This window comes from Paramormyrops kingsleyae, chromosome 2, assembly GCF_048594095.1.
Source record: "Paramormyrops kingsleyae isolate MSU_618 chromosome 2, PKINGS_0.4, whole genome shotgun sequence".
In the NCBI taxonomy this organism is placed as follows: Eukaryota; Metazoa; Chordata; class Actinopteri; order Osteoglossiformes; family Mormyridae; genus Paramormyrops; species Paramormyrops kingsleyae.
In genome coordinates, this window is record NC_132798.1 from 8,230,966 (window position 1) to 8,258,940 (window position 27,975).

Sequence of the window (27,975 nt, forward strand, 5' to 3'; positions counted from 1 at the left end):
TGTTTTTTTTTCAATAGCTGAAAACATTTATTATCAACCACATCTGTGAGTACTTTAGAAAAAAATACATTCTATAAGTAATAAAATACATTATCTGTATGCATGTAATTTAGTAAAAATTACAATAGCAGTGTTTGGTACTGCTGTAAGTATGGTGTGCCTGCAGTGTTTATCAACAAAATCTAATAATAATAATATAGTAATATAATAATGTCCAGATAGTAATGTCCACTTGTTATTCTGGCATTTCTGGGGATGATATTTTATTTCTTAACATCTGTGCCATTCCATTCTGTTCCTCTTTTTCAAGGTAATCGTAAAGAAACGGAATACAAGGAAGCATCAGTCTTTTCCATGACTAAACGCTAGTATTACGGGAGAATAAGGAGTCATTTCACATTCATATGAATTATATCACCCGTATTGCTGCAACATGTTATGAAAGCCAAGGTTTGCTGCTTTTCATATTTTCGCTTGATCCTTTGCTCGGTGACCCTTTCGTTAATAGATTGCAGGCCCCTACGTAAACCAGTACTTTTAGATTACACACGTGCCAAACCAAGCGGATTAGTTTATTTTTAATATATAGTGAAGAAAACGATGCATGTGAGGACGGAGAGGACCAGCTTGAGTTCAATCAATTGTGCTCCGTGAGGCAAACAATCCGGTCGCTCCTTTTTTTCTTCCTGTTCTTACGGGGGTGTGCGTCGTAACCTTAAATGAACAGTATAATCCGTATGCACCAAACGTGATGCCAGAGCATTGAGAAATACGCTCCAGAATTTTGGATATATACACTAAAAAGCGCAGCCCGTCAGCTACCCAATCGCAAGCTAGAATACGGCAGAGATTCCACTAAATTGATACAATTGATATTTCTCCACTCTGTCAAACTGGAATACCCGGGGTCATTTCTGTCCTACTTGCTTATCTACATTCTTGACCAGACTTCTGCTCAGTTTTCCCATTGTACGTCATTAAGAGAACGGACACTCCCACCACCAGCCTGGCGAGGTGGGGTTCCCTAGACATTCAAAACTACCAACATTCACAGTCCAAGACGTCACTTTGCCCAATTCAGTCAGCATCACCTTATCTTACAGAGCGGGGATATTGGTTTAGTGAGCTTTAGCGTGTCTGGCAAAGCGGGTTGTGAAAAGTAATAGATAAAGAGACGTGTTGAAACACGATCCTGTGTAATTTGTTCAACAGCCCCAAGGCTATATATATAAAATGCAATTATACATAACACGTAAAATGTAACGAAATCCAATACGGTTGTAGTAGCCATTTTCTTCTCATTGTACTTTTTTCTTCAGCTCAGCCTGGAGGTTGTTAGAGATCTGAAATTGAAGAGGACAGGAAAAGCTTACGCAAAGTGCAGGAACTTTCCCATCCTGTGGAGCAGACAGCTTTCCCAAACAGAAGACCCTGAGTACAAGGTTTGTGGAAATGTAAGCACACCCACTGGTGTTTTGTGTTGTGGAGGCATTGGATGTCAGTGGGGTGGAGTGGGGAGTGGGGGGTGGGGGGACGACGACAAACAAACAGGTTGAGGACGTGCTGCAGGGACGAAAGTTGATGGACGGAAAGTGAGTTTTATAGGTGAAAGCCTTCAGTTCATCAGAAATCCAGAAGGATGCTTTTGTGACAGATCGCCACAATACGTGTGGGCGGGGTTAGCTATAGCCCCGGTGCAGGCTGGGTCCCGGTGCAGGCTGGGTCCCGGTGCAGGCTGGGTCCCTAAACCATGGCCTTTTATCCAAGTGACCAAGAGCTTGAGGGAGAGCTCTGTATGCAAGGGGGCGAACAGGCCCTCGCACCCCTGGCCATCCGGGGCCAGGGCTGGTTTTAGGGCAGCCGGTGATGTGAGCATGCAGGGCAGCCGGCTGGGTGTGAGAGTGAGTTGCGGCATAGTCGCTGGGGCTCTTCTGAGTGCTACTCCAAGCTAATCCGCCATATTAACCAAACAGCGCAGCTCGGACCGGTGCAGCATGACAGGGTGGGCGAAGACGCTTAGACTGGAGCCACATAGTTGCCAGGAAACGTCCCAAATGCTTGAGTTCTTTCGGACGTACCTGCAGAGGGAAGAACAGATGAAGATTGCTGAGGAGGGCCACAGTTACTCCATGTCCCAGTTCGGAGACAGCGCAAGAAAAAGAAAAAATCCCAAAATTTCCAGCAGAGGGCAGCAAAGATAATCAAAGCAGGTGCCTGTGCAGGTCCATTACCTACAAACCAGCCGTCGTCACACTTCTCCATCACATGCACAATATCTCCTTCCCGCAGTTCCAGCTCGTCGCCGTTCTGCGGCTTATAGTTGTAAATGGCTTTATACCTGAGCACAGAGCGGAGGAGTGAAGGTGACACGTGGCTCTCGGACAACAGGCCCGGTTTACCAAGGCTGTAACCTCTAAGTAACGTCTAGGGCCCAGACTACAACAGGGTCTGTGTTGGTGGTCATGAGGTGGTCATTTGCTACACATTTCCTGCTAGAAATAGCGAGAAACAGCCTTGGACTCACGGCTGTCGTTGGACCAGTATGGAGCTGTTACTGGTTGGGGCCTGTGAATTGGGAGAGGCCTTGGTGTGGTGGCTGGGCTGGGTGGGGCTTATGGTAATTCCATCCTTATAAAAAAAAGGAGGGGAGGACCCCAAACAGTTTACAGAAATACACATTTTAAATTATATGCTTGTATTTGTAGAGTGTACTTAGTGATTGTAATCAATGTATTTAGATGATGAATTTTTTTGCTTATGTAAATTATACAAATGCTTAGATTGGTCTTGCATGCAGCTGGTGTCCTGTTCTATTGTCACTTTTGACATATTCATGAAAAAGGAGTATTTGTGAATGAAAATGATCAACAAAACATACCTGAGTGCAATAGAGAGACGTCTGTGGACCTGTAGGGGGTGACAGTTGCATCCGATTGGATGATGCAGTGGCTGGGCCAGTGCAGTGTGCTGCGCTCCAGTGGTTGGTCTGCAGGGCGTCTGATTCAGGCCAGTGGTTAAAGGCATGTTTCGGGGGGGTGGATTGACTGGGAAACTGGGACTGCCGTGACTGGAAGGCGTTGGGCAGAGAGGAAGCGTGGGGGGACGGCGACTGGACGGCTTGGAGAGGAGACAGGCTCAGGTCTGGGCTCAGGGGGCCGGGATAAATGGGCGAGTGCAGGGGACGGCCAGGGCTCAGGGGCGCGCTGGGGCTGGCTGGGTAGTCGTCGCCGGATTTGGTGCGGGGCATCTTGGTGACCTGGACATAGCTGATGGGGAAGATGCCGCTGCGTGACGTGCCGGTGATTCTGCCCTCCAGCCAGCTGTCATCCACACGCCGCGTCACGCAGATCTGCTCACCCTGGGGGGGGACCGCAGCATTTGGTATCTAGGCACATTTACTCACATATCCTCTGCCGTAGCTGACGGTGACTGACCCCTTGCTGCTATTGCTTACTGTTTGACCAACAACCAACAGCCAAGCACAATTCCCAGGCTTGGGACAAAATTACTTCAACCAGTTCCCTTTGAGGCTGCCTCCTGGGGTTCTCCCACGCCCACAACTGGGACAACTTCCTCAGTTGTACCGCCGAGATGGCGGGCCTGCACACACACACACACACACACACACACACACACACACACACACACACACACACACACACACACACACACACACACACACACACACACACACACACACACACACACACACACACACACAAAGAGTCCACATATTCACATATTCATATCTTTATGGGGACTCTCCATTCATTTAACCCCTACCCAGCCCTAACCTTAACCTTGTAACCAAACAAAGCACAAGACTTTTGACATTTTTAGTTTTTTGACTGCAGTCACAGATTTTTTTTTATAAAATTAAGGCTATCCTTGTGAGGACCTTAAAAAATGTCCCCACAAGGTAAAACTCAAAATCAAATTGTGGGGAAATCCAGTCAAAACACAGGCACACACACGGGGCCATGCAGACCTTGCGGAAGGACAGCTCTACAGGAAGGTCAGCAGCGAAGTTGAAGAGAGCGACAGCCTCTCCGTACTCCAGGATCTGGATAGTGGGCGATTTGATGGGCGTCGGCTTTTCCGTCGGGGGGATGATCTAGCAGAAATAGAGGAGCATGATAATGCTCAGAGACGGTCACCTAGTGAACTCCATCCCATAATACAGGGAAAAGAAATAACCTCCACGTAGGTGGTTGGAAAGATCCCGGCTCTCCCATGATGCTCTCCTTCGAACCAGTTGGCATCAACCTGCCGATGGATGTAGACCACGTCTCCTTTCTGTAGTGTCAGCTCTCTGCACACACAGGGCAAAGCACAGCATCGCGCCAATGAATGAAGCTGGAAAGAATTGTCTGGAAAGTACAACTAATCAATCTTGAGGGATTAGTAGGCATTGTACTCACTTTGGCGACTGTGCAAGAAAATTGAACTTAGCTCTTGCTGCTTTCATCTGCACGGCATAAACACAAGGAGAATTTATCAGTCACCCAGCGGGGGGGGGGGGGGGATCATCTACATAGGTTACAGATCTTTTTTATGCTTACAAATGTACTAGAATTCGCATGAAAAGGACAAATGATGCATTGCTTAGAAGTACGCATTTTCTTTGGTGTTACAGCAGCTCTCGGAAGACTAATTCATCTTTTATTCAGGACAAATCATCAGCCGGCAGTTCCTCTCCACCTTCCTACCTTCCTCTCCTCCCTCTTGGGCAGGAACTCCATGGCTTCAGCTGAGGCAGCAGGGCTACCTGTAAGGTGAGAGAGTGAGAGAGAGAGAGAGAGAGAGAGTGAGAGAGAGAGTGAACTACACACCTCATACAGGAGTGAGTCATCGGGTAGCATGAGAGCCGCTCTGTGTCATCCCGGCGTTCCCGGTCGTCAACACCAACCCGAAATGTGCCATAAACATCCCAGATTCCTTCTGGTATAAGTCAAGCGCTGGAACACGCTGTGGGAAAGCTACAGCCTGGGAGGGAGCGCGCTGTCACTTTAAGAAAAGCGTTCCACGTCTTTCTGAGGAATGTATCTCCCATCCTCCGGCCCAGTATAAACTTGGAACAAAACAGACAAACCTCCTGACCAGTTTCAGTGGACTAATGCGCAAGTAAGAGAATTAGATAAAATCAGACAACATTGCTCTGTAAATCACAGTCTTCAGCTCTCAGTGTCTAAGCTCCTTAACCCCTTTAAAAAAATCTCCCCTTAGCCTCTAAGGGCAAACTGACAATTCCTTCATGATTGGCTATTTATGAGTCAGAACAGAGCAATTCGGGAAGCAAACAGTGACTTCCTGGTTTCCAAATACACATTTCTGTAATACTTATCCGTATTTTAATCCAGACTTAGTTATCTCCAGCATTAGATCTGGCTATTTTTAAGACACAGAGAGCCGACTGCGAGGGTGTGGTTTTTTTCACAGTTCAGGTCTCATGGAGCTTTGCAGAGGAGTCAGCATGGAGGAAGGGTCTCTCTCTCCCTCTCTCTCTCTCTCTCCCTCTCTCTCTCTCCCTCCCTCTCTCTCTCTCTCTCTCTCTCTCTCTCTCCCTCTCTCTCTCTCTCTCCCTCCCTCTCTCACCTCTGGCCTGCAGCATGAGACTCACCTCTAGCATGTGGGGGGCTACAGGGGGTCCTCAAAGCTCCACCGGGCCTGGGACCGATGGGGTAGGTGGTTCCCGCCGGACAATCAGGCTTCAACCCAGGCTGCTTTGCTCCTGCGGGGGTGCTGGAAGAAAACAGAGGAGAGAAAAGGGGATATGAGTCTTCAGAAGGTGTCCCGTCCCCCTTGGGGCCTGCGGAAGGTGCCAGAACCGATGGATGACCGGTACGGATGTCCCTCAGTGGTTAGGGGCCGGCCAAGCAGGGTTTGAGTGAGTCAGGTTTCTTTTCTGCATGCGTGATGCCACAGTGGAGGCATCAAGGGTGACGAAGTCAGTGTCCCAGAAAGGCAGGGAGGGGCGGAGAATGAGGAGTCATCCGCTGACATGCTTTAATGATTGTACTCGCACAGCTTTAATCTTAGGATAATACATTACTGTCCGTTATTATTCACCAGACGTTTACTTTAAGGTCTCACGCAGCGGTGCGGATTTGTGATTGATGGTGATCGAGGGTGCGTCGCACGCTTCTGTCTGCGTTCACAATCAGGCGGTAAGAGGGCCCTTGCCTAAGGCAGTGTTGCCATTGTCCAAGTAAAGCAAACTGGCTCCTTCTTCCTACAGGGACTTTGTTGTCTGGAATCCTGAAAGGTTCCCAGAAGACACTTCCTGTTGCTATACTCAGAATCTGAGCTCAAAGGCCCAAGCTGCCCAAAAAATCACAAGGTCGGCTTCCAGTTTGGTGCCTGGGGTGTCATTGCTTGCAAGGGTTTGAGGGTGAGTCCAAAGCTGAAATAGATGCACACTTCCCATCCTGTCGATGGGGGCGGAAGCACGCAGATGGATTAAGGGGATTCTGGGGAGGTTAAGGGAGGCCAGGTATGCGGGCTGACAGCCAGAGGCTCAACCATTAACTTGCTCCAACCGCCTGGAAGCTGGCACTGCTTAGCATTTTAAAGGAAAAGATGAACAATGCATTTAATGAACACACAGGAGTGGAAAATGTGTAATTACAGCTCAAGGGAGAGATACCTTTACAAATAAGGCCTGCAGAACTGGTCAGGCCTCCTGCTACATCACCTTTTTAGGTAGCTGTGAACAGGAATTTTAAGAAAAAACTCCAAATATCTGTAGCTCTGAAACTTACCACAATAGAGCATTATAAAAGTATTCAATCAACTGGGGCAAAAAAAAAAATCAAGGTCACAGAAGTATAAAGTAAGACAGTGCCAAGAATGTATTTAGGAGGAAAATAGCTGTGTTGGTGGTCCAGTGAACTCCCACTCGATTGTAAATCTCCTAACATTCTGGATACTACCTAACATACCAAAGTGACATGGGCCACACGGACACCTGGGAAGTGACTGTATCCACGGCTTTTACTGGGAACATGCGAATCGTTTGGCATGGCGAGGCTGGTGACCCAATTAGGAACTGCATGGGAAAATTTCAAGTGGAATTACTATCCCATTGTAACAGTGGAAGAGTGAACCTCACAATTGTGCAATGAGCTGTGTTTGGGAATAGGGAGTCGAGAAAGAAATGGGAGACAAAATCGACAAACAGCCTTATTTTGAGTGAATAAGGTGCTCCTTAAAGCAATGAGAAAAGGTTGGAAATGACAGATGACCACAAATACAGAAAGTTACTGCTACTGATGGACAGGCTCAAACAAAACAAAAACAAGTGGCTTAGCTGTTAGCCGTTAGTGTGCAACACACAGATTGATGCAGGTTTTCCTGCTCAGCTTAGCTGAAACAAATGCCCCTCAATGCGAGACCGGGGCGTCCTGATCAGGGAAGGATTCCTTACTCAGACGTGGCTGTCACACTTCCAGACACATGCCTAGGCGCAAACTCACACACACACACACACACACACACCAAACACCAAACGTGACCCACGAGAATTTCACCTGGTGTTCTGTCCCGCTCTTGTTCCGTGAGCCGTTCCTGGGCTGGGGCCTCGGGGCGCCTGGGAAACACAGATGGCATTGAAGGCTGTCTCGGTTGCGTGGCTCGACCTATCGCTCTCACAGAGTTACGGGGAAAATAATACAGGCGCTCAGAGAGTGGAGGTGGTGGACACACCCCCCCTGGGCAAGCCTCACTCCCCTGGGTCTTACGCTCCTCTGGGTATCGTTACAGTTTGCTGTCCCGTCAGCAGCTGGGGGAAGGTGTGTTTTTAAGAAGTGTCAAATGGCAGGTGGAAGTCTGAATTAGTGTACCGCTTCCCGGCGGACAGTGTTCCGGATGGGAACTGAATCTGTGAGTCCACTCTGTGCAAATTCAGGAACAAAGTGACGCGTCATGCTTCCGCATGCAATGCAGCAGGCATTGTTACCCGAGACAGTCGCATTCACCATCTCATCCAGGTCCCAAGCAGAATCAAAAGAGAAGCAGATCAGACACACCCGCTACTGATTTCCCGTTGGCAGACAAAGGAGGGCGACTGGCGGCTGCCGTGTTTTAGCGAGCCCCCCAGTGGGGGGGCGGGGGAGGGGAGGGGGGTCACACGAGCGGAGGTGATGTTGGCATGCAGGGTCAGCTCCTCTCACAAATGTCCAACAGACAAAGTCTGCACCGTCCCCCCCGGGGGAGAGGCTAAGTGGGAGGCGAGGTGGGGGGGTGGGGGGGTGGAGCAGAGTTGGCCTTATCGTCGTACCTTTGATTTAGGTACTTAAGCTGAATCGTTCCAAATTACTATCGGATTGTTAATTGACTGATTATAATGGCATTTTCCATGTGAATTTAACCAAAATCAGCTAGGTGAATTAAACTGGTCAATCTGCGATCTATTAATGGCAGGAACTGGGAGCATGACTCGGGTGGGGGGGGGGGGGCATCAGCAGAGTCATGGGGGCTGAGTACCTGACCCCGGGCTCTCCGCTGCTGTTTCTGAGACAGCCTCCGCTCCAGGCCCTGGATGTCCGAGTCCAGCTCGGCCTCAAAGCGGCTCAGCTCTGTGACCAGCGTCGCCTGGCCCAGGCGATCGGGGGGTGGGGGGGGTTACAGAGGGGTTATGCAACACCCTCCAGAGACAAAGAGCACAGAAATGACGCTGCTCCCCTTTGTGTTACAGAAAGCACGCTCTCTAAAGACCCAAAACTTACAATCACCACATTTCACCCAAATGAAATATAATTCCCAGGACATTAATGAAGCGTACACAGCTAGTAATGTAAAATGCACCCTCCTGAGGTCCAGAGCAGAAGCATTAGACGAAACCAAAAGCACCCGAAGCAGCTCAAAGTGGAGATGTGGCTGTTTGTCACTCACCTCGATGGAAGGAGAATGAGCCCTAGCAGGAGGTCGGTACAGGAACCGCTGACTCTGAGAAGGACACAGCCTCGGTCACCACGGTAACCAGAGGAGAACAGCAGCCACATGTGCTTACAGAGAACCAGAGTGGGGAATCTGCACATATGCAGAAGATGACATTGCTGCTGATGGGGTGCATTTAACTTTATATGTTTATCGGCTGGTCACTGATTACATAGAAAACAGGTAATAAAGTGGTGAGCAGACTGCTTTTACGGCGTGAGAGTTAAAGACTTTGCATTTCTTGGCCTTTATTGGGTTGTTTTTTTTTTTTTTGAGACTCCTTCGCAACACGAGACGACCCCCCCCCCCCCCACCCCACCCCCGTGCCAAAAGCCAGGCGTGCGGCGGGAGCTCACCCACCACAACCAAAATAATGCAGACCATAAGTCGTCTTGGTGAATAGCGGAGCCCGATATGGTACAAGCGTCTCCCAGGTGGTAGTGGGGGGTGCGTCTCTCGGCAACAAGCCGAGTCCCGTGATGAGTGAACAGGGTAGACAGGATGCCTCAGTTTGGGGGGCGAACAATATTTCTCTTCATCCCTCTCTCCCCCCCCCCCCCCCCCCCCGACCATACCATACCACTTGACTCCATTCTGCAACCCATGGACTCGCCCACCACCTCTCTGGCAGACAACAGACCCACACTGCCAGCTCAGAATAAAGCAGTGAGCTGTACTGTGAGGAGCACTGCAGACACCACTGCATCCCTGCACACATACTGGTTCCCTGGTTTCACAGGTCCTCCTTTCTAAGGAGGTCTTTTGTCTGGGACAACTACAAAGGAGGCCCATTCACTGACGCTTGGCATCTGGCACTGGCCCCGAGTTCTGTTCTCTGTGTTTTATTTTTACCGTTCCTATGTAGCCAGGGACATACCTAAAAATTTTGGGGCCCCACCCAATTTTGCATGTAATTTTATGTCTTCAAGGGCCCCTGTACAGTGCTGGGCCCCCTGAATACAGCAGGGTATCTGTGACCCTCTTGTGCCCCTGAATGTGACACAGAAAGGGGACTGCAACAGGCAAACGCCTCACCTAAAGCCTCAGACTCTTCACAGGGTAGGGAAGGGGCCCCGGAGGGGGGGGGGGGCGCATGCCGTCTGCTCAGAGACATGCCTTTGGTCACACAGGTCCGAACACGCCTTAGCGCCGGGTCGTCTCCACACTAAACCTGCCTATAGACCACTCTAGCAGCAGCCGGCCCTACAGCCGCCCCAGTGCCTCACTGGCAAACAACAAAGGGGCACTCTCAAGCCAGGGAATAGGACCCCAAAGGCGTCTATCCTAAAGCCTGCACTCCTCTCTGAACACACCACAGGCACCGTAGCAGAGATCTCTACACACATGCCTGTACGATGTATACGGTGTGTAAAGATTCCATCGTTTTTTTGTTATGCAAATGAATCCTACTATGCGCACACATTGCGATACTCCGCAGTCATTTACAAATCGCTTCCATATATGTTTCTTTTCCATCTTCAGACCTTAAATATGGGAACATTCTGCTCAGAGACAGACCCATACCATTCATTTACATCGCTCACACACCATCTACAGCAGAAAGAAGAATGAGAAAAACTAGATAAAACAGCACAAAGTCGCTAATCAGACCGGTTCGCTAAGCTGTGCAGGGGCGGCTGGAGCAGACGGGCCCCTCTTTACCTTGACGGAGTCGGGTGTCGGGGCTCCCTGCTCGGGCTCGTAGTCATATATGCTGCGGGGCTCCGGCCTCTGCAGGTCACGCACTCCGTCCCCCAGCCGGCTCCTGCGACACACCCACACAGACAGACACAGGCGGACAGCTACTCCACAGTGCTCTCACTGCTGCCACCTGCAGAGACACATCCCCAGCCCGCCCCCCCCCCCCTCGCCGTGTTACCCCACCCTAATCCTCCCGCAGGGGTATTTGCTAAAATTCCTGCAGTAGGTGGTTCTTCAGGTTCTCGTCTATCAGGTGGTAGGAGCACGTTTGTTTGACACTGTAGCTATGAAATTTATGTAACCGAGCAAAATCTGCCCTCATGGGCGTAAATTATAGGGGGGTGGCGGGTTGTAACCCCCCCCCACACCCCCAACAATCAAGACCAGCCAATACACCAGCAGAAAAAGAGAAAAATTAAATAAAAAAGCACGAAGTCACTAATCCAACCTGACCTCCTAATCATCCCTTGTATCTAACTGGTGAATTCTCTCCTACCCCTTCGCCACCTTAGCTACTGTGTGGTGAGCGTACTGGTGCAGACTGGCTGCTGTCGCATCATCCAGGTGGGGGCTCCACACTGATGGCTCCCCATTGCTTCTGTAAAGACTTTGGGTGTCTTGAAAAGGGTTATATAAATGCAACTTTCATTCATTTATTCATTCACTACAACCCCCTAGACCCCCATAAATGGATGGAGACCCCATCCTCCCCAAATGCTCAGCCCAAAGTCATGCCCTTGTCTGCCCTTATTATTATTTACGTGTTTATCTGCTTGTAACCATCTACGACAGCAGTGGGCAATCTTATCCAGGTTGGGCCATTTGTTATGCAGGTTTTCGCTTTAGATTACTAATTAGAGAACTGATTAGCTGAAGAGTCCTCACACCTGGGTTTGAACAGCTGACCTAAAGGTCACCCCAAAAACCTGCATACGCACCAGCCCTTTGTGGGTAAGACTGAAGCTGGACTCACCAGTCAGGCAGTGCTCCGTGCACTGTGAGGATGAAGGGGTCCCGTTCAGCTGGTGGTCCCCGCGGTGTGTCGACAGCAGTTGTGCATGTGGGCGAGGCCCTGTCACCTGGGAAACAAAGATGAAGAACCACAGGCTGCACTCCCAGCATGCCTCTCTGCTGGAAGCCACGCGGAACTCGAGCTCCCCCTTCAGAAACAGGGGGCGGGCCACTCATACTGCACTTACCGTCTGTCAACCAGGGCCCAGAGGTCACCAGGTCAGGTTCTGCAACAAAACAAGCCCCCGTGAACGACCCAAACACAAACTCGCAGAAATGCTCCGGTCTGACGGGGAGGAAGCGTGCAGGTGAGTCACCAGGACCGAGGGGTCTGGAGTCTATCGAGAAACACGCCAGTCCATTGCAGGATGCACAATCGCACATTATTGGCTATTCAGAGACACCAATTCACCTGACCATGTTTGTTAAACAGGAGGAGAAAAGCCCCACAGACAGTATGAACATGCAAACTCCACATACACAGAGCCTGGGGTAGGATTCGAACCCACAACCCTGGGGAAGTGAGCTATAATGCCGCCCCCTATCTCCACCTAATACTCAGCGATGTAATATAGATGGCTGTTACATACACCATTCCAATAGCATGACCTCCTCTTTCTGTTAAACCACAACACCTTACTGTCAAACATACTCGTCATCTCACAGGTGATTATCTCTCCTTTGACAGTGTAACTCGGTGCCTACATGTGTAAGAGCCAGATGACGAGGGAGAAGTCTGAGCACAGAAAACCAGTCCGGCCATGAGAGGATGACGACGCATCGAGACGGAAGTGAAAAGGGACCCGTCCTCCACCTCACTGCTTTCACAGAGTATTTTATATCTAGCCACGCCCATCTCCGGCCACCACCTTCAACCTGTACTCTGTCACTTCACGCAGAAGGGGGTGGAGGGGCCGTGAGTCGGGACAGGTCACGAGGCAGGAGAGGGGGGCGGGGTCCTTGCCTGCCGGCTTCCTGTGGATCTGCCTGAACATGCTGCGGTACCAGTCCTTGGGCTTGTTCACACTCTGTTGACCGAAGGCAAAGTGAAGATGAGTCAACACAGCCTATAGCTAAAGTGAGGATTAAGACAGAATGAACAAAGATTACACAACAGTGGGATGATCAGCTGCCAATGTGAAATAAAGGTTAAAGGAATTCTCCTAATTCTAGGATACAAATTGTCTGTTAGAATAGCAAAACTTTCTGACCTTGTTATGAGGTCAAAAGACTTGTGTTGATTGTTATCCTGAACCTCCCGTCTCCCAGGGATCCTTATCTCAGTGTTTCTCAACCCAGTCCTCATGGACCTCCAGCAGTCCATGTTTTTGCTCCCTCTGAGCTCCCTGCCAGACGGTCCATGTTTTTGCTCCCTCTCAGCTCCCTGCCAGACGGTCCATGTTTTTGCTCCCTCTCAGCTCCCTGCCAGACGGTCCATGTTTTTGCTCCCTCTCAGCTCCTTGCCACATTGTTGCTCTGGATAGGGAGCTGGGAGGGAGTTAAAATGGGGATTGTCTGGGGTTCCCCGAGGACTGGGTTGGGACACACTACCCTAACCCCGGTCTTGTATACAAACGATGCTGACCGATCTGGAGGCGATGGGCATTCCCGTCTCGTCCACGGGGCCGATGCCAGAGAACTTGATCAGCCTCTCCTCAGCTCGCGTGGGCATTCTGGGTAACGTGGCAGCTGACCCACTCCAGGACCCATTAGCTGAGGAACCTGTGACAGGCAAGAGGAAAAGTAGCGTTTATATTATACAAGCTGACGAGTGGCTCCTCCATTATACTAAAGCCTGACTGACTCTGCTTTTTGTGGACGTGTCAAATTCTGCTAGATTCTACCACAGACATGTAGTGTCTGCTAACGACGGACAACTGGCAGCCTGCAGGCCATCCTGTGTAAAAACATGAAATGCGTGTTTTACAAATGAGCGAAATAAAAGCAATTTGAAATGAATACTAGCGCATCGTGCTGCCTGACCACTAGGAGGAGCTGGAAACAGTCATCAGACGAAATGCAGAACGCGAGGGGTGAGCTGAATAGCAGGTATTCAGCATGAATAACGCGTCATTTCTAAAGCCGTCTGCCATCCACACATTAATAACGAATATTCATGTCTATCGTCAGCGGTTCTTTCCATTTTCTACTTTGCGTTGTATTATATGCATGTATGAGTAATTCCTTGGTTAGACGTAGGTCTGGACAGGATTACTGTAGCCTGATGGCTTGAGTACTTTATGTAGTTCACCTTACGTTTACTCTTTGTCCCTTGTGTTCTTTTTACATGATTATACCGCAGTATACAGTATTTTGGCGGCATTTTTAAAAAATATGTTGATTTCTTGTTAACATGATTTGAGATGTTGCGCAGCCTAACTGCAGAAAGCTGTAGGGTTCTGTAATGTACAGTCGACCCTTCTGCAGTTTGGACTTTCCCTGTCGCAGTTTCGGTATATTGTGCAGTCGGCATAAGAAATTAAAGTGGAATTTTTTAGTTGTTTTGCGAAAGCCACAGACGACACACAAAACATTTAGTAACTTATAAATGCATAAAAATATATGTACAGAGTTGGTTTGGAAGATGCCAAACGTTTTCACGGCAGCCTCTGTCGTGAAACCTCGCAGATATCGCGCAGTGATCCTGGTATCCCATGTTTCTTGTATCTTATCTTTTCGCTTCGTTCCGCTTGCCTGCTCTCTTAGCTCGGCAAAGGGACCAAAACATTTTACCTGGTTTTTCCAGATCGCAGGGGGGGCTGTTCCCCGCAATGTGGAAGGGTGGGCTGTATTACATTATTAAAAATGGTTGCAGTACATTTGTTCTGGGCCAATACCAGAGTGGCCCCCTACTCGACAAATCTAACTGACCCCGTGATGAAAAATGCTAGACTCTCTGCTAACTCAGATACACTATAAACAATACTAGACTCTACACCAGCCATACTGCAAGCAAGCATCACTAAATAGTGTTTCCCAACCCAGTCTTAAGGTCCCCCAAGGGGGGGTTGGGAAACACTGACCAACAACAGTAAAGTATTCTCTTATTTTCTTTTTTACAAATATCAAAGTAACCAAAGTTCATGTACATCGATTATAATACATAACACCATAAAATACAAAACACTTGCAACGGTTGCTTCCGTAGCCCCAAATTAAAAAAAAAGATCCATGTGTTACTACAACTGCAGTGCTGAAATATTGCATAGTTGATGTCAGTACTGCATGCAGCCACTGGAAGGCAGTAGTTCACAATAGTCCATTTACTAAGCTTACCAATTAACGTCCTCTTGTTTAATCCAGTGCTGGTCAATCCATCAGGCAACACTTGTGACAAGTCCCCCCCCCACCCAAATGCAAGGGGCATGTAATGAGAGGAGGATTGGGGCAGCACACATTAAACATGCATGTACACACTCATGTAAACTGAGGTATTTCTGAATTAACCTCCCGCCAGGTCTGGTTCTTAAGAATCATAGGATTGCTGCCATCTGACATTTGAGATTCGTGCCGCATCGTTGATCCTCTGTTGGTTATGATCCACTTGCGCTTGTCTTTTTATACTCATTTCCCAACTGGCTGACTGGCAACATAAAATAGACCCTGCAATTTTACTTTTTGTGGATGACCAAGTCACAGTGAAGAAACATTAATCGTGTTCATTGTTTTCCTAAAAAATGCTTTATACTGCTGCACGTTCGTCTTGCAGAAAAGCCCAAGCCATGAAAATGAGGTTTTGAACCATATTAAGCCAGGAAAGTCACAGCTGGATGCCAAACTGTGCACAGGAGTTTTGGCTGTTTTTGAACATCGCAATAGGCGCTGACGTTGCACAAATGCTTAAAGCATTGACAATAACATGAAGATTACATCCAAGTCCTTACCAGCTGGCTGGAAAGGGCCATAGTAGGTGCCAAAGTTGGGGACAGGAAGGGCACCTCCATTGACTTCTGAGGCCTGAAGATAGACGAGGTTTCAGATGACAGAAAAATAAAAACTATGACAGCAGTAAGGAACACAATGTGAAAACCAGCTAGAACAATGTTTACCACAGTAACAAACCGCAATTGGTTTGATGCCAGGAACTGTCATGGGGGGGGGGGGGGTATTTACTCCTAAATCAAAGATGTACATTCTCAGAACAAAATGTGTGCCTTTGCTTGTCACTGGGCCGGTACCCTTGTAATTGTACCTTTTAAGGTACAGAAATGGACCCTGAGGAACATCCCAAAGGCACAAACAGCATTAATGTACCATCAATGACACAGAAATGTTCCTTCTCTGTATCTTAAAAGGTGCAGTAACCTACAGCTGAGGGTACAATTAACAGACCCTTGAGGGTACAGCCTCAGTGATAAAGGTTTTTTTCCGAGAGTGTAGCTAGAAACACAAGTGTTCAATGACCCCGCAGTAGCCGGGTTTACCATCTGCTCCCCGGAGGGGGGCGCCTTGTGGCCGGGGTCGCCCGCGTGATATGGGCTCTGGGGAGGGGTGAGCAGTCCAGGCGAGATCACCACCACCTGCTGGGCCAGATCCAAAGGGCTCTGGCACCCACTGCCGACGCCACCATCCGAGAAGGCGATCCGCGAGCCGTTCACATGGTCCAGGATTTCCACATGTCGCTGCGGACACGGGGGACGGCAGCTTGGGTGACCTTCCCCCTGCTTGTACACGACACACACACACACACACACCAACCCTCCACCCATCCAGCACTTCCCAGGACCTGTCTATCCCAAAGGCTGGCTGGACAGGGGAACATCCACAGCTCACCTCGGAGTGCTAATTAGCCTCTGTTCCCCGGGTACAGCTGAGAGTCCGAACCTAGAGGAAGTGCCATTCCACCTACTCCATCAGCTCGCTTGCGTGGGTCAGAGAATGGAGCCCATTCAGCGGGTCGAAACAGGAGAGGCTCATTATGTGCCCATTAAACAGACATCCAGCAAAGCCCTCCGTTCGGAGATGCAAAGGCGTTGCTAGGGCGGCTTGGGGGAGGGGGAGGAGGGGTCAGGGATGTAACCGGGCTGGCCGAAGGGCGGCGATGCTCTTTTTCGCATCACAGCCTTGTTTCCATGGAAACCTCCCCCGCCCCGTCCGGCACACCCACCGGCATCTCATCCCAGCCTTAATGGATGGGAGGGCTGTGCAGAGCATAGCCGTTAGCACACCGGGGTCATGGGAAGCGCCACCGTTTCTCACAGCTCGTGAAATCGTATCTAGATAAATCAGGGCGCAGCCCTTTGTCGCGCTAAAGACTGCAGCATTTAAATGGAAATTCTAGCCCGACCTCAAACAGCTTCCTACTGCACTCTGTTTTGTTCCATTTGGCGTTCGCCTTGTCATTTAACGCAGCGAAACGACGTCCGTCCAGGTACGATCCGGACCGAATCCGCACTCGCGGCCCTCTGAGACACCCCCCCCCCCTCCCCGACACAGCTCTGCAAGTACAAAAGCAGCTTTGAAGTGGAACCGTAGCTGAGACACAGCTGTCAGAACTGTAGACCCACTTCGGCCCCTCGATGTTCACTGGGATCGGCCTGCAACCCCAGGCCTCGCTATGAGTGGCGATGGCGCTCTGTTTACACAGCTGTCAGGAAGCCAGAGGTTATGGATCTTTGTTTTGTCTGAATCTCACCTGGCAGCTTTAGTAAATATTGTTCTTTTTTTAAATCGTGAGGCTGTCAACAGAATAGAAAAAAGTGTCTTTTAGAGTGACGTCATTGTCCAGTACCTGAGGCTGCATTTCATCTGGTTTTGTCCCTGCTTCTTGATTACTAGCAGTTATCTCTTAGTGAGCAGATCACCGATCTCTGGAGGTGAAGACAAAAAAGGAAAAACACAGTCACATTGCTGATACCATATTAAAACATGATGATCAACAGGATTACAACAGGGACAGGACAATCATCCCAAAATGAAAAAAAAAAATCTTAATTTCTTCTCACTGATGTTTGGTTTTCAGTTTTTTTCCATTTTCCCTAAGCATTACCGTTGCGATTCTACAGCGAAAAACTCCGAACGTGCACTGAAGGTTCCTGCTCCATCCCCCTTTATAACTGCACACAAACAATAAAACCCATTGTTCTCACGTCTAATCAAATCAGGTACCGAACACTAACATCCTGCTCCTCAGTCCTGCCGCTCGTCCAAAGATGAGCAGTAATGAAAGTCACCTGCAGAGCCTCATACAGGTCACATGACGCCGGCTGAGCCATCGCACACGCCAACATTTCCTCCTCTCGGCAAAACACGTCTCAGACCCCTGCAGTTGAGTTTTGGCAGCACGTCAAGTCAGAAATTAGATAGCAGGTTGTGGAAGCGGGCAGATATCCCATCTTTCAGAGTCGGCTTCTTCAAAGCCAATGAGCGCATAGCGGTCTGAATATCTCCATATTTAGAGCACTAAAGGGTCCTGCTTCATTTAATGCACCTTCCTGGTGCCACACTGCTGTGTTACTACAGGGAGAGGAGCAACACGCAGCCAATAGCTCTTCAATACAAAAGCAAGGCTTTCGTGAACTGTTCTATAGCAGCGTTCATCTCGGGATTCCAGAATGGAAAGTTTGGTTTATATTCCTCTGCTGTGGGGGCCAGTCGATGGACTAACAAATTTCTTTCATTCCGACCAGGACTGTGTGATTGGCGGAGAGGTAGAGAGATGGTCTGAACTCTAAATCAGACGCCGCAGTACCTCTGGAAGATCAGATACTGCCTGTTGGCACATAGATGGATATGGAGGAGATCACATCCAGAGAAACATGGAGGTGACCATATGACAGGAAGGAGGGGTACAAGTTGCACCAGGGGCGGTTACCATAGAAACCAGTCTCCTCACCGAAGGAGCCAAACTTTTTACATAAGACCTTAAAAGTAATTAGCAACAATGACCTTTCCTTTTTGGGTTTATTACAGATAACCTGTTCTGGGGTAGGTTAGTACCTATAATTAACAATACCAAATTCCAGAGGAACTTGGTATTCGTCCTCCCCTAATTGTTCCAAGGAGTTACATCATTGTGAGTCACTCACATCAAATGAGCACATTAAATAAGGAAAGGAATATGTCGAGTGTCTGATGCCGGTGTGATTCCCACCCAGTAATCCACAGCACAGCTCCCGAGATGTGGACAACAGACATCTGCAGTCAGCAGGACAAATTCACCGGAGCCAAAGGTACATTTTCAACAACTTCATTCACTCTTCATCACAGTCAGCGCTGGACTGGGATTTAAAATCAGCCCAGGTAATGCCCAGTATCCCATTCCAGCCCTGACTATAGTACTAAGAGCTCCAGTTGTGATTTGACATGATGCCACCAAAGACGTTGGCACACAAGGGTCAAGGATTCTGGGCAGTGATACTGGGCAGTGGCTAGATCTGAGAACAGTGGCCTGTATTCCATACCCATTCGCACAACCGACCTTTTCTACACTGACTGTTTCATTCAGTATGGCAGCAGATCGAACAATTAGCATCCTTCTTCATCATTACACTGCTGCCATTCATGTGTGTGCGCATGTCTCTGGCTTGAATAAAAGTACGCTTTCTTCTGTAACTGTTTCCCCTTTTCATTGAGTATCTGATTGTGCTGAGGTTTTGGGAATCGAAGCCTTGTGCTCAGATCGACACTTTAACGTCAGTCCTCAGCACGGTGCGTTTTAATTTTCCATTGTCATTGTGTCCTTCTCTGTCATCCGCTTCTCCTGAATTCCCTTGGGACTAGCATGGAGGATTTTAAACAAAAATAACATCCCAACAGCAGGGAAAAAAGCACCTCAGGCTTCATGAACCCTAAAAAAGCAGAGCTGACTGTCAGTCGGTCTGTCACATCACTCCTAAGCAAGAGCTGGGATAAATGATAACTTTGAATGAAGCACCACCCTGACGTCCGGCCAACTCGCTAAGTGTCACAGTAGAGGAAGCCAAAGATTAAATCCAGACCTAATAAGGTAAAATCAGACTGAATGTTGGGTGAAAATCTTTCCCCGGAACAACACTGCCCTGTCGAACATGTTTTCTTTGCATCTCATTCGCTGGAGGTGCCCCTAAATCATCAAGACAAATCCCCCTCACTCCCATAGGACGGGATTCCCTCCAAGCCAAGGGCTCACAGAATGTTTGTTTGCCGCTGGGGATTAATGGAGGGGCGGCTTCATTCTTGCGAGTTACGCCAAGCGCTCCGAGCCACATATTTACAGATGTGTTTTCCCTAATATGGCTCTGTCATCTCCGGCCTACACAGCCGTCCTGCTCAATTACTGCCGGCCCTGACAAGAAGCCCCAGAGAGCATCGTCGCTTGCCACCGGTTGAGTAAACTTGGCTGTGACTCTAGAGGTGACTCCAGTAATCTGGAGGCTGTCACGGCGCGGATGAAAGGCGCCGGCCTGCTCCACGGACGCTGTAACTCTGCGAGGTGCTAAATGCTGGAACGACAACGACACTGTTGTTTTAGCTCTCTTGCACAAGCCGTTTTCTCACCAGGGTTTCTGGGAGACAAGAAAAGCATCTTTCTATAAGACAAAGAGTGTGAAGGTAAATCTGTCCGATTCCCCGGCTGCTGCTTTAGGCTCTGGAACTCAGCTACATGCTGGCTTCTCTCAGGAATCCTCTGCTTGCCATTGCAAAGATGGGTGGGTGTGTATTCTCACGCACAACTCAATGGGCTTCAGGAGAATTACGCGTGGATTACAGACAGAGCCTGTTAAATCACCGGCACATGGACGATCCTGGCATGGACCAGTTTATCAGAGGCTTGCTTGTTACAGTGTCCTGGTGCGGTGAGCGCTTGTGAACACCGTGCCAAGTGCACGTTGCACAATACATCTGTCAGGAGAATGTTCGCTTGACTGCACCCGGAAGCCTGGAAGTATCATTCTTTACATCTCCTAGTGGTTACTTCCTGTCCCACTGGAGAAGATGAAGCCTTCCTAAGTGAAGACAGTATATCTTTTAAAGTAGCTGCAAATTATAAAGTCCTTGAACACAATAAATATAGTCTGGATTACCACGTACTTTTTCCAGCACTGGGCTGGTCCACGACCTTCTCACCTTCCGACATGACATTCCGATTACAGCTCGGATGAATCAGCTTCAGGATGCACCTGTAACCTCTGTCGACCTTCTTCTCTCTCTCTGGCTGGCAGTGGGGAAACTGCAGGAGTCACTACATTGAGCCTGACCATTTCACACGTTAGACTGGGGGGTCTGGCCCAAGACTGCGAGGTGGGTGTCATCTGCAAACAGAGCTCTGGTATTTGTTTGCCAGTTGCTGGAGGATAGCTCCCGTTGTCAGGGCCTTCAAAACACCCACGGGTGGAGTTTTAACAGCCCGCATAGCTATCCCTCGAACTTCAGCCCTTAAAGTAAACTCTTGTTTTAAGTTTAAATTTCTGTGTACTGAGATTCAGACACCGTCCCTAAAACACTGGAAGAACAGGAAACAGATGCATTAGATTTGCCTAACAAACATGTAAATCTGTTCCTGCTTCTCTCTCTTTGGCAGTCTTCCGCCGCATCACAACTTCAAAGCTAACTTCTTATTATCACGTGTTTATCACGTCTCTTCACAGAAGTCGTTTTTTTTTTTGTTCAGTCGTTAGGCTGCATATTGGCACCAGGGCGTTAAGATGCGGAACTCCCCTCAGCGAAGCCAAGCGCTGTCCCAAGCGAGGATGTGCATTCTCCGAGAAAATTCTCCAGATAACAGCACCCTTTGCAAGATGACCCTCAAGATACCTGCTCGTTCTGAGAAGACAGGCCTGCAAAGGGAAGGTCTCCTTGAGTGAAAAGCTGGGTGCTACCAAAAGTGGAGATGAACCATACAAGGACGTGGAGGGTCTCCTGCTTATTAAATGTTTTTTTTTTAATATACACATGAATCATACGTGAATTTGGCTTGTCTCCTTGTATGGCAGTGTTCCTCCCCCAGCGGTCAGTTGCGATGGGACAGAGCCTCTACCTCATTCGGTACATTAATGAAGATGTTCATCAACCAGCTCTTTCATATGTTAATATGTTAATTATGTAATCATCTATTTCTCTGTCAGAGGCACCAGTGGCAAAAAGCTGGACTTGGGAAACAGGCTTAAAATTTATCCTTCACTATACTCCCATAAGCACCAGACTTATTACAATCCCCCGTTCCACCCACATCTTTCCCATACAAGTTTCATTCCTCTTCCAACAGTGGTGGATAATTCCGGTCCAGAAAGTAAATACCCAGACCAAGGTTTTTTTCCAACCAACCTGTTGAGTACTCTATGACTGTGACTCTTTATACTAAACTGGTTGGTTGAAACAAAACCTTGGTCTGGATTTTTACTTTTTGGACCTGAATTTTCCACCTCTGTCTACCAACGACTGTGGTGTTGTCTGGTAATATCTGTTATTATTTATCGACATTAACAGGATTCATTCACTACAGATGTGGAGCACAGAGGTGCGTTTTGCTATAGAAACCAATCAGTTCGATGATCACATCTTCAACCAGCTGCTCTTTTAAATTAGTATCGGTATAGATAAAATATATCACATTTTCATATATGAAAAGGAGAAGCAGAGTTGATCATGAGATGGTTTATCTGTGAAAATGAATTGCTCTATCAGAATCAGGTGCATCTGCTGACATTCCATTCCATGTCTTTCAGGTAGGTAGGTAGATAAGAGAAACGACGATTACAGGCAGGGTCAACTGAAGGGGACATTTTGAAGGTGTATAAAGATCTCCTATGGTAGGGGACATTCTCCAGAAAACCAAAGGGGGCAACTGAGCCTTACATCGGTGCCAGGAGGAGCAATTAATCTGAGGATGCCGTCCATTCCTATCTGCATCTCCAGGGACGACCGTCACCCACCTGCAGCTGTCAGCATCCAGCTCGCAGCAGAAGTCATTTCTAAATCTGCAAAAAGCCTTTTTATAACAGAAACTGAAATCCAAAATGCTAAGTACATCTTTAGATAAATCCTGAGGAATATAAACCCCAGATTCATCTCTTTTGGTCTGACCCACCATCCCGGTCATATCCTGAGACTTTCCTAAAAGCAGCACAGGTCTTTCTTAGAGAGAGCGCGCTTTTACAGAACAAGGCAACGTCGGAAACAAGCAGCCGACAGAGAGCCTCGCTGAAACCCAAACCGCCAGCTCACTGCCAGAGCTGCCCCACTGCGTCCGACCGGCCCTCACCGGAGAGCCACAGCCAAGCGGAACCTCCAGCATTCACCCGATAAGCTTCACTCACCAGACCATGTGAGGAAATCCCGGGAGAACAGTCCTCACGTGCTGTCCAGGCCAGGAGTGCTGCGCGGAGTCCGTGCCCTCTGGCCAGTCCCTCTTCCCACTCCCCCATTCTCTCTCTCTCTCTCTCTCGCTCGCTCTCTCCCTCTCTGAATTCACTCTCTCTGGTAACAACTTCCCGGTTGACAGGCGTCACCATGGCAACATCGCCGGCCCCCTTCAGAAGGCGTCCTCATCCTGGCTGCCAGCTCAGTGAGCAAAACACTTTGTAGTGATAAGGTGATATTTCACACTTTGTAGTGATAAGGTGATATTTCACAGTATGAAGTTATGGAAGACGGAACAAGCAGTGTGCAAACTACACCTCCACCCCTTCCTCCTCCATAACCCTGGCCTGAAAAACAACAGGAGGATGCATTGAGAACAGCTCTTTAGAGTTGAGTAAGCTCTTAAGGAGCTGCCGACTCTCTGGGTTGTGAGACATTTCAGGTGCCTCCCCCTACCTGTTGCCCCCAAGGTCCTTCAGCGGTACTTTGAAAACCTCCTCAACCCCTTCAGGTTCCCTACATCCGTTTACTAAATTTTCACCAGCTCAAAGTGCTGTAGGTGACCAGTGGAAGTACCTTGTGCACCAGTGCAAGCTGTGATCACCCCGCACCACATGTTCATTAGCGCTCTGCTAGCATTCCCTTGACAGTGATATAATTGCGCTAGCTTTCCATTAATTGCTGACCTCATTCTGTAAAAATTCTGCTATAATTCTTAACACTCCATGAGCATTTTGGCTTAGCTATGTTTTACTGTTACGGCTGTATATTACAAGGTTATACTAATTGTCGAAACTGGCAGATTATCAAAAATCAGTCCACAGACACAGGAATGCTAACACATAAGTCTGAACTTCACAGGTACAGGATAACGCAGTCAAACTTATCCCTCTTAAGGAGAACCATGGACATGCAGTGTGCTCAGATTCCACTAATACTTTAACTGCACAGGAAAAAACCCACTATACATCCATAACCAAACTGAAATAACTTTCAAACTCGCTATTCTGGTTCGCCCAAAACTCCAGCCGGCTGTGAGGAGTTCTTGCTGACTGCCGTAAGAGTTTCGGTGCAGAAGATTCCTGGTGAGGCTTTGGGTTGTTTAATTGTGAGGATGCAGACGGGACGGGACATACCCTTGTCCACCCACCTAATTCTGGATCTGCTTCCCCATTGTTCAGCAATCTGCCACATTGCATTCCTGACTCGCCAGCAGCCTGAAGCCTGCGAGCCCAGCTTCAGCTGCGGAGCCACAGCGTCAGCTCATTCCCAATAATTCTGCGGTTGCGCAGGCTGGCTGGAACAGCTCAAACCAACATGAAGTGCTCAAGTCAGGAGCTCCTGGCAGAGGATGTTTCTGGCCCAATGAGATGAGGGGCTGAACCGCGGGGCGCTGTGTGTGCTGAGAGTGGCGGCATTCCCTGCTGTGCCCACATTGAGCGACATGTCACTCGCCAGCTCACTGGAGGGGCAGATCTGATCACTGACCTGGCACCACTCAACCAGGCATCCACACAAAATATAGACTCAGACACAGACTGAGACAAAGACTAAACAATGACCTTCACCCACCGCCCCCTCTTCGACAGTCTACCCCAGGGTTCCCCATGGGTTCCCCAGTTCCGGTCCTGGAGGCCCAATCCGCGGCTCATCAGCTAATTGCCAGGTTTGATAGGTGTTTTTAGCAGGGAAATCTGCAAACTGTGTTGCAGACCGGCCCTCCAGGAATGGAACTGGGGAACTTTAATATACTGTGATTATCACCCATACCCTGTTGCCATCACGGCCTTGGACAGACTTAACCAAAGATGGGAAATCCTCCCCTAAAACATCTACTGTTCCAAGAACCTTTAAAGAAACATTTTTTAAATGTAAACAAAACCCCCCACAGACCTTAACGAATAAAACATTTAATCATTTGTTTGACATTCTTCCACAAGCCCACAGCATGTAACATTGTATCTTGGATGCCTTTATGACCAAAACGCCAAATCCTCAAGTTGAAGTGTATGCAGACCCTTCAACAGTCCGTCATTTGGGGTTTGAAAAATCTCGTGAAAGACTGGAACACCAAATATACTCTGCTCCGATTTCCAACCATCAGCGAAATTCACAAGGAGATGCGCTCAAATCTCCACTTGGCACGACAGTTTGCTTGATTGTATAACAGAAGGCTGTTTGATAGTTAAAGAAGATACCAATCCCTTAATCCTACTTGTGCTGGAAACATGTCAAATTCCTTTTTTTTTCTTTACATGAATGAACATGAGTAATTGTTTTTTTGTAACAGTCACAAGCTCCGCCCCCCCCATGACCTGTGAAATGTACCTCTATGAATATCTGACACACACGTCCAATGGCAGAAGCTAATGAGGCTTTGTAAAAATCCAGAACCCTTTCCTTTCCCTCTCATGCAGGTTTTACTGGTCCTTGACAAGCAGCAGAGAGGACATGGTGGGGGTGGGGGACTCAAAGGCATCCATTTCGGTGTCCATCTGAGCTTAAACCCAGGGGCAGATCTCCATTGAGGGATCACAGTGATCTCCAAGAGCAGACAAGAACCTAGACTGAGAAATACTGGCCAATTCCCAGTAAGTGCAGAAAAGGTCCGAAAGACTTGAAATGAAGTCAGAATTGGTGCCCAGAGGTATGCAACAGAAAGTCCAACCAATGAGCAGGGGTAGCAATTTCAAAAAATCCCCCAGTTCTTACACAACTTTGAGGGCTCATCTCTACAGCCAGTTAAGCGACAGACCTTCCAGTTCATAAATCCAGCAGCAGACAACTGCCAGTTTCAGCACAACAGCAAAAGAGTGATGCCATCTCAGCTCAGACACGGAATCACAGATATTAACATACTCTAGACATGGCTCTGCACTTAAATTGGTGAAAGACAGAACATGCAAGCCCGGTGCGGACGGCCCCGCCGGTGCGTGTGGCAGCGCCTCAGAGCGGCCATGTGAGGGAGCCAGCGAGGTGCAGATGGGTGAGGATCAGGTACTTACAACGCCCTGGGCGTGGAGTCACTGCGACGCGCGGAGAGGTGCAGGAGTCGCTCCAAGTGCCGCTCCCACGTCTTACATCGGAGTGAGGGCGGTGATACACACTCAGGAGCGGGCAGGGCTTCGTGTGTGTGTGTGTGTGTGTGTGCACGCGCGTGCGGGACCGCGCCGCCCGGCGGCACCCTCCCATTCCTCCGCTACAGCGGGCGGGGGCCTTGTAATAGTTTCCACCCGCAGCTGGAAATGATACAAATTCCCGTGCAGGCATAGTATAATGGCGACGCCCTTTTGTGTTTCACAAGCAGGAAAGGATGGGCCCACTCACCCCTCTCTGCATCACACATAGAACCGGCCTGTCCCATCGCTGGGCCCAGCCTCTGAGCTGACGGTGTGACTATATGAATCATATACTAAAATAGCGATGCTGTCATTTCATAACACAACAAACAACAAAAAAGATTCATTAGTGCAAAACTTGCTCTGGCTTCAGGCAGAAGAATAAATTTATCCCTTCAACTACATATATAGTTGAACTACAACTGACTGCAGTTAAGGAAGCACTGAAACACGGCGTGAGTCGGCGCTCCGGCTCAGACGGGCACGGAGACACGCACAGCTGGAAGAGATTGAGCTCCGCAGGACTCAGTGTTTCCACACCGGGCTCCAGCAGCAGCCAGGCGCCGTGGGGGGAGACGCTGTACGCTCACTGCGGAGTACGCATGTCTCTCGCGCAATAAACATTTTCCATTATTGCAAAACCATTCACGGTCTTCCTACCTTCATTGTGAATTTGTTCATTTAAATCAGTTTATGCTATGAACTGTAAAAAAAAGAAAAATTAATGTAAATATCAACCCTTATAGTATTTTAGCATGTGAGGCAACTTTACCGTGATGTACAATTTATAGTGAAGCTTTGTTCATTAAATTTGCTAAATGAACGAGTACATATTCAGTTGTAAAGTACACACATCTGGGGACAGATGTGGGGTGACAGACGTTCACACCGACAGGCACTGAGAAAGCAGGCGGGCCTGGTTACTTTCTAAACACCAAACCATATCATTGCGAGGCAGCTGTCATTCACTGTTGGCAGTTATGCAAAGCCACTTTGGCTGAGATGTTTTTGAGATGCTTCTTTAATTTTGGAGGCCGGTAATGAACAGAAGCACGCCTTACAAGGCCCATTGATGGATTTTTTCTTTCCTAATGGCATGGGCATATTCTAGGATGGTAACGGCAAGATTAATCAGGCTTGAATTGTCAAAGAGTGGTTCAGGGAGAATGAGGAATCAATGTCAAGCGTGAATTGACCACCACCAGGCGGTTCAATAATATATTAATGTGTGTGACTTTTTTTCGGCCGGGCAGAGCATCTAACATGCAGCAAAGAAGGGATACCTTCTTAATTTATTCATAATACTTCATTTGTATTTGCACAGACTTTCAATAGTAATTTCGATACTAAATGCGTGCCAGTGTTACCCACGAGACGCCAGAAGACTATGATGCGAGTTTATGCCAAACGTAACTGGATTTAAATTCCACTCCATGAAATTCAATTGAAACAGCGCCTTTCCCATCATAGCTGCCCCAAGCATTTACCTTAAACTTAGTTAAAACATAATCACAGGTTCACATAACATCACAAAGCATAAAAATTCAGAGTGGAATGTTAAATTAGGAAAGTTAAATTAATCTTGTGGTTTATATTTACACAAATTTATATATATATATACACACACGCGCGCGCGCATGCACACATATAATATATATGGTGTATATGTACCATTTACTGTATATCATTCACGTTTGTATAACTGCGTCACTAGATACACCACGTAAATAATATGGACACACTTACGGTGTTCAACTGGTGCATCATATTATGTCTAAAAGAAAATATTCAGAAAATTAATTTCAAACAACACTTACACTATGGGAACTATAAGATTCCTTACCACCAGTTAAATAATGTAAAAGAAAAACACACCAAAGCAGCAGAAATTGCGCCTTCTTCAAGCATCAAGTTATTTTGAAATGAA

The 27,975-nt window shown here is 48.2% G+C and overlaps 1 protein-coding gene across 6 annotated transcripts; it reads right to left on the reverse strand.

Annotated features, from left to right (window-relative positions):
• Nucleotides 1–27,912, reverse strand: sorbs3 (sorbin and SH3 domain containing 3). 6 transcript variants are annotated; one of them, XM_023801701.2, is made up of 21 exons: nt 27,892–27,912; nt 17,381–17,459; nt 16,074–16,271; nt 15,534–15,606; nt 13,235–13,371; nt 12,614–12,677; nt 11,838–11,876; nt 11,612–11,717; nt 10,600–10,702; nt 8,893–8,946; nt 8,485–8,592; nt 7,530–7,588; nt 5,621–5,742; nt 4,710–4,768; nt 4,422–4,468; nt 4,198–4,312; nt 3,989–4,114; nt 2,879–3,358; nt 2,525–2,628; nt 2,232–2,338; nt 1–2,078 (listed from the first exon to the last, which is right to left on the reverse strand). In XM_023801701.2, exons 2-21 carry the CDS (start codon nt 17,390–17,392, stop codon nt 2,017–2,019), a joined length of 2,175 nt encoding a protein of 724 aa, XP_023657469.1. In that variant the 5' UTR covers nt 17,393–17,459; nt 27,892–27,912; the 3' UTR covers nt 1–2,016. The 6 variants fall into 6 exon arrangements, with proteins under 6 accessions (XP_023657469.1, XP_023657460.1, XP_023657452.1 ...); XM_023801692.2 differs by lacking the exon at nt 27,892–27,912 and adding an exon at nt 27,866–27,884; XM_023801684.2 differs by lacking the exon at nt 27,892–27,912 and adding an exon at nt 25,935–26,071.
• Between the last annotated feature and the right edge of the window lie 63 nt (nt 27,913–27,975).

Bases quoted from the DNA above. Each gene is read 5' to 3' on its own strand.
- sorbs3 (XM_023801701.2), bottom strand. The intron at 10,703-11,611 runs GTGAGTCCAGCT...GGTGTGTCGCAG, and splicing joins CACGGAGCACTGCCTGACTG to GAGCCGGCTGGGGGACGGAG. The intron at 2,079-2,231 runs GTAATGGACCTG...TTCCCTCTGCAG, and splicing joins TGACGACGGCTGGTTTGTAG to GTACGTCCGAAAGAACTCAA.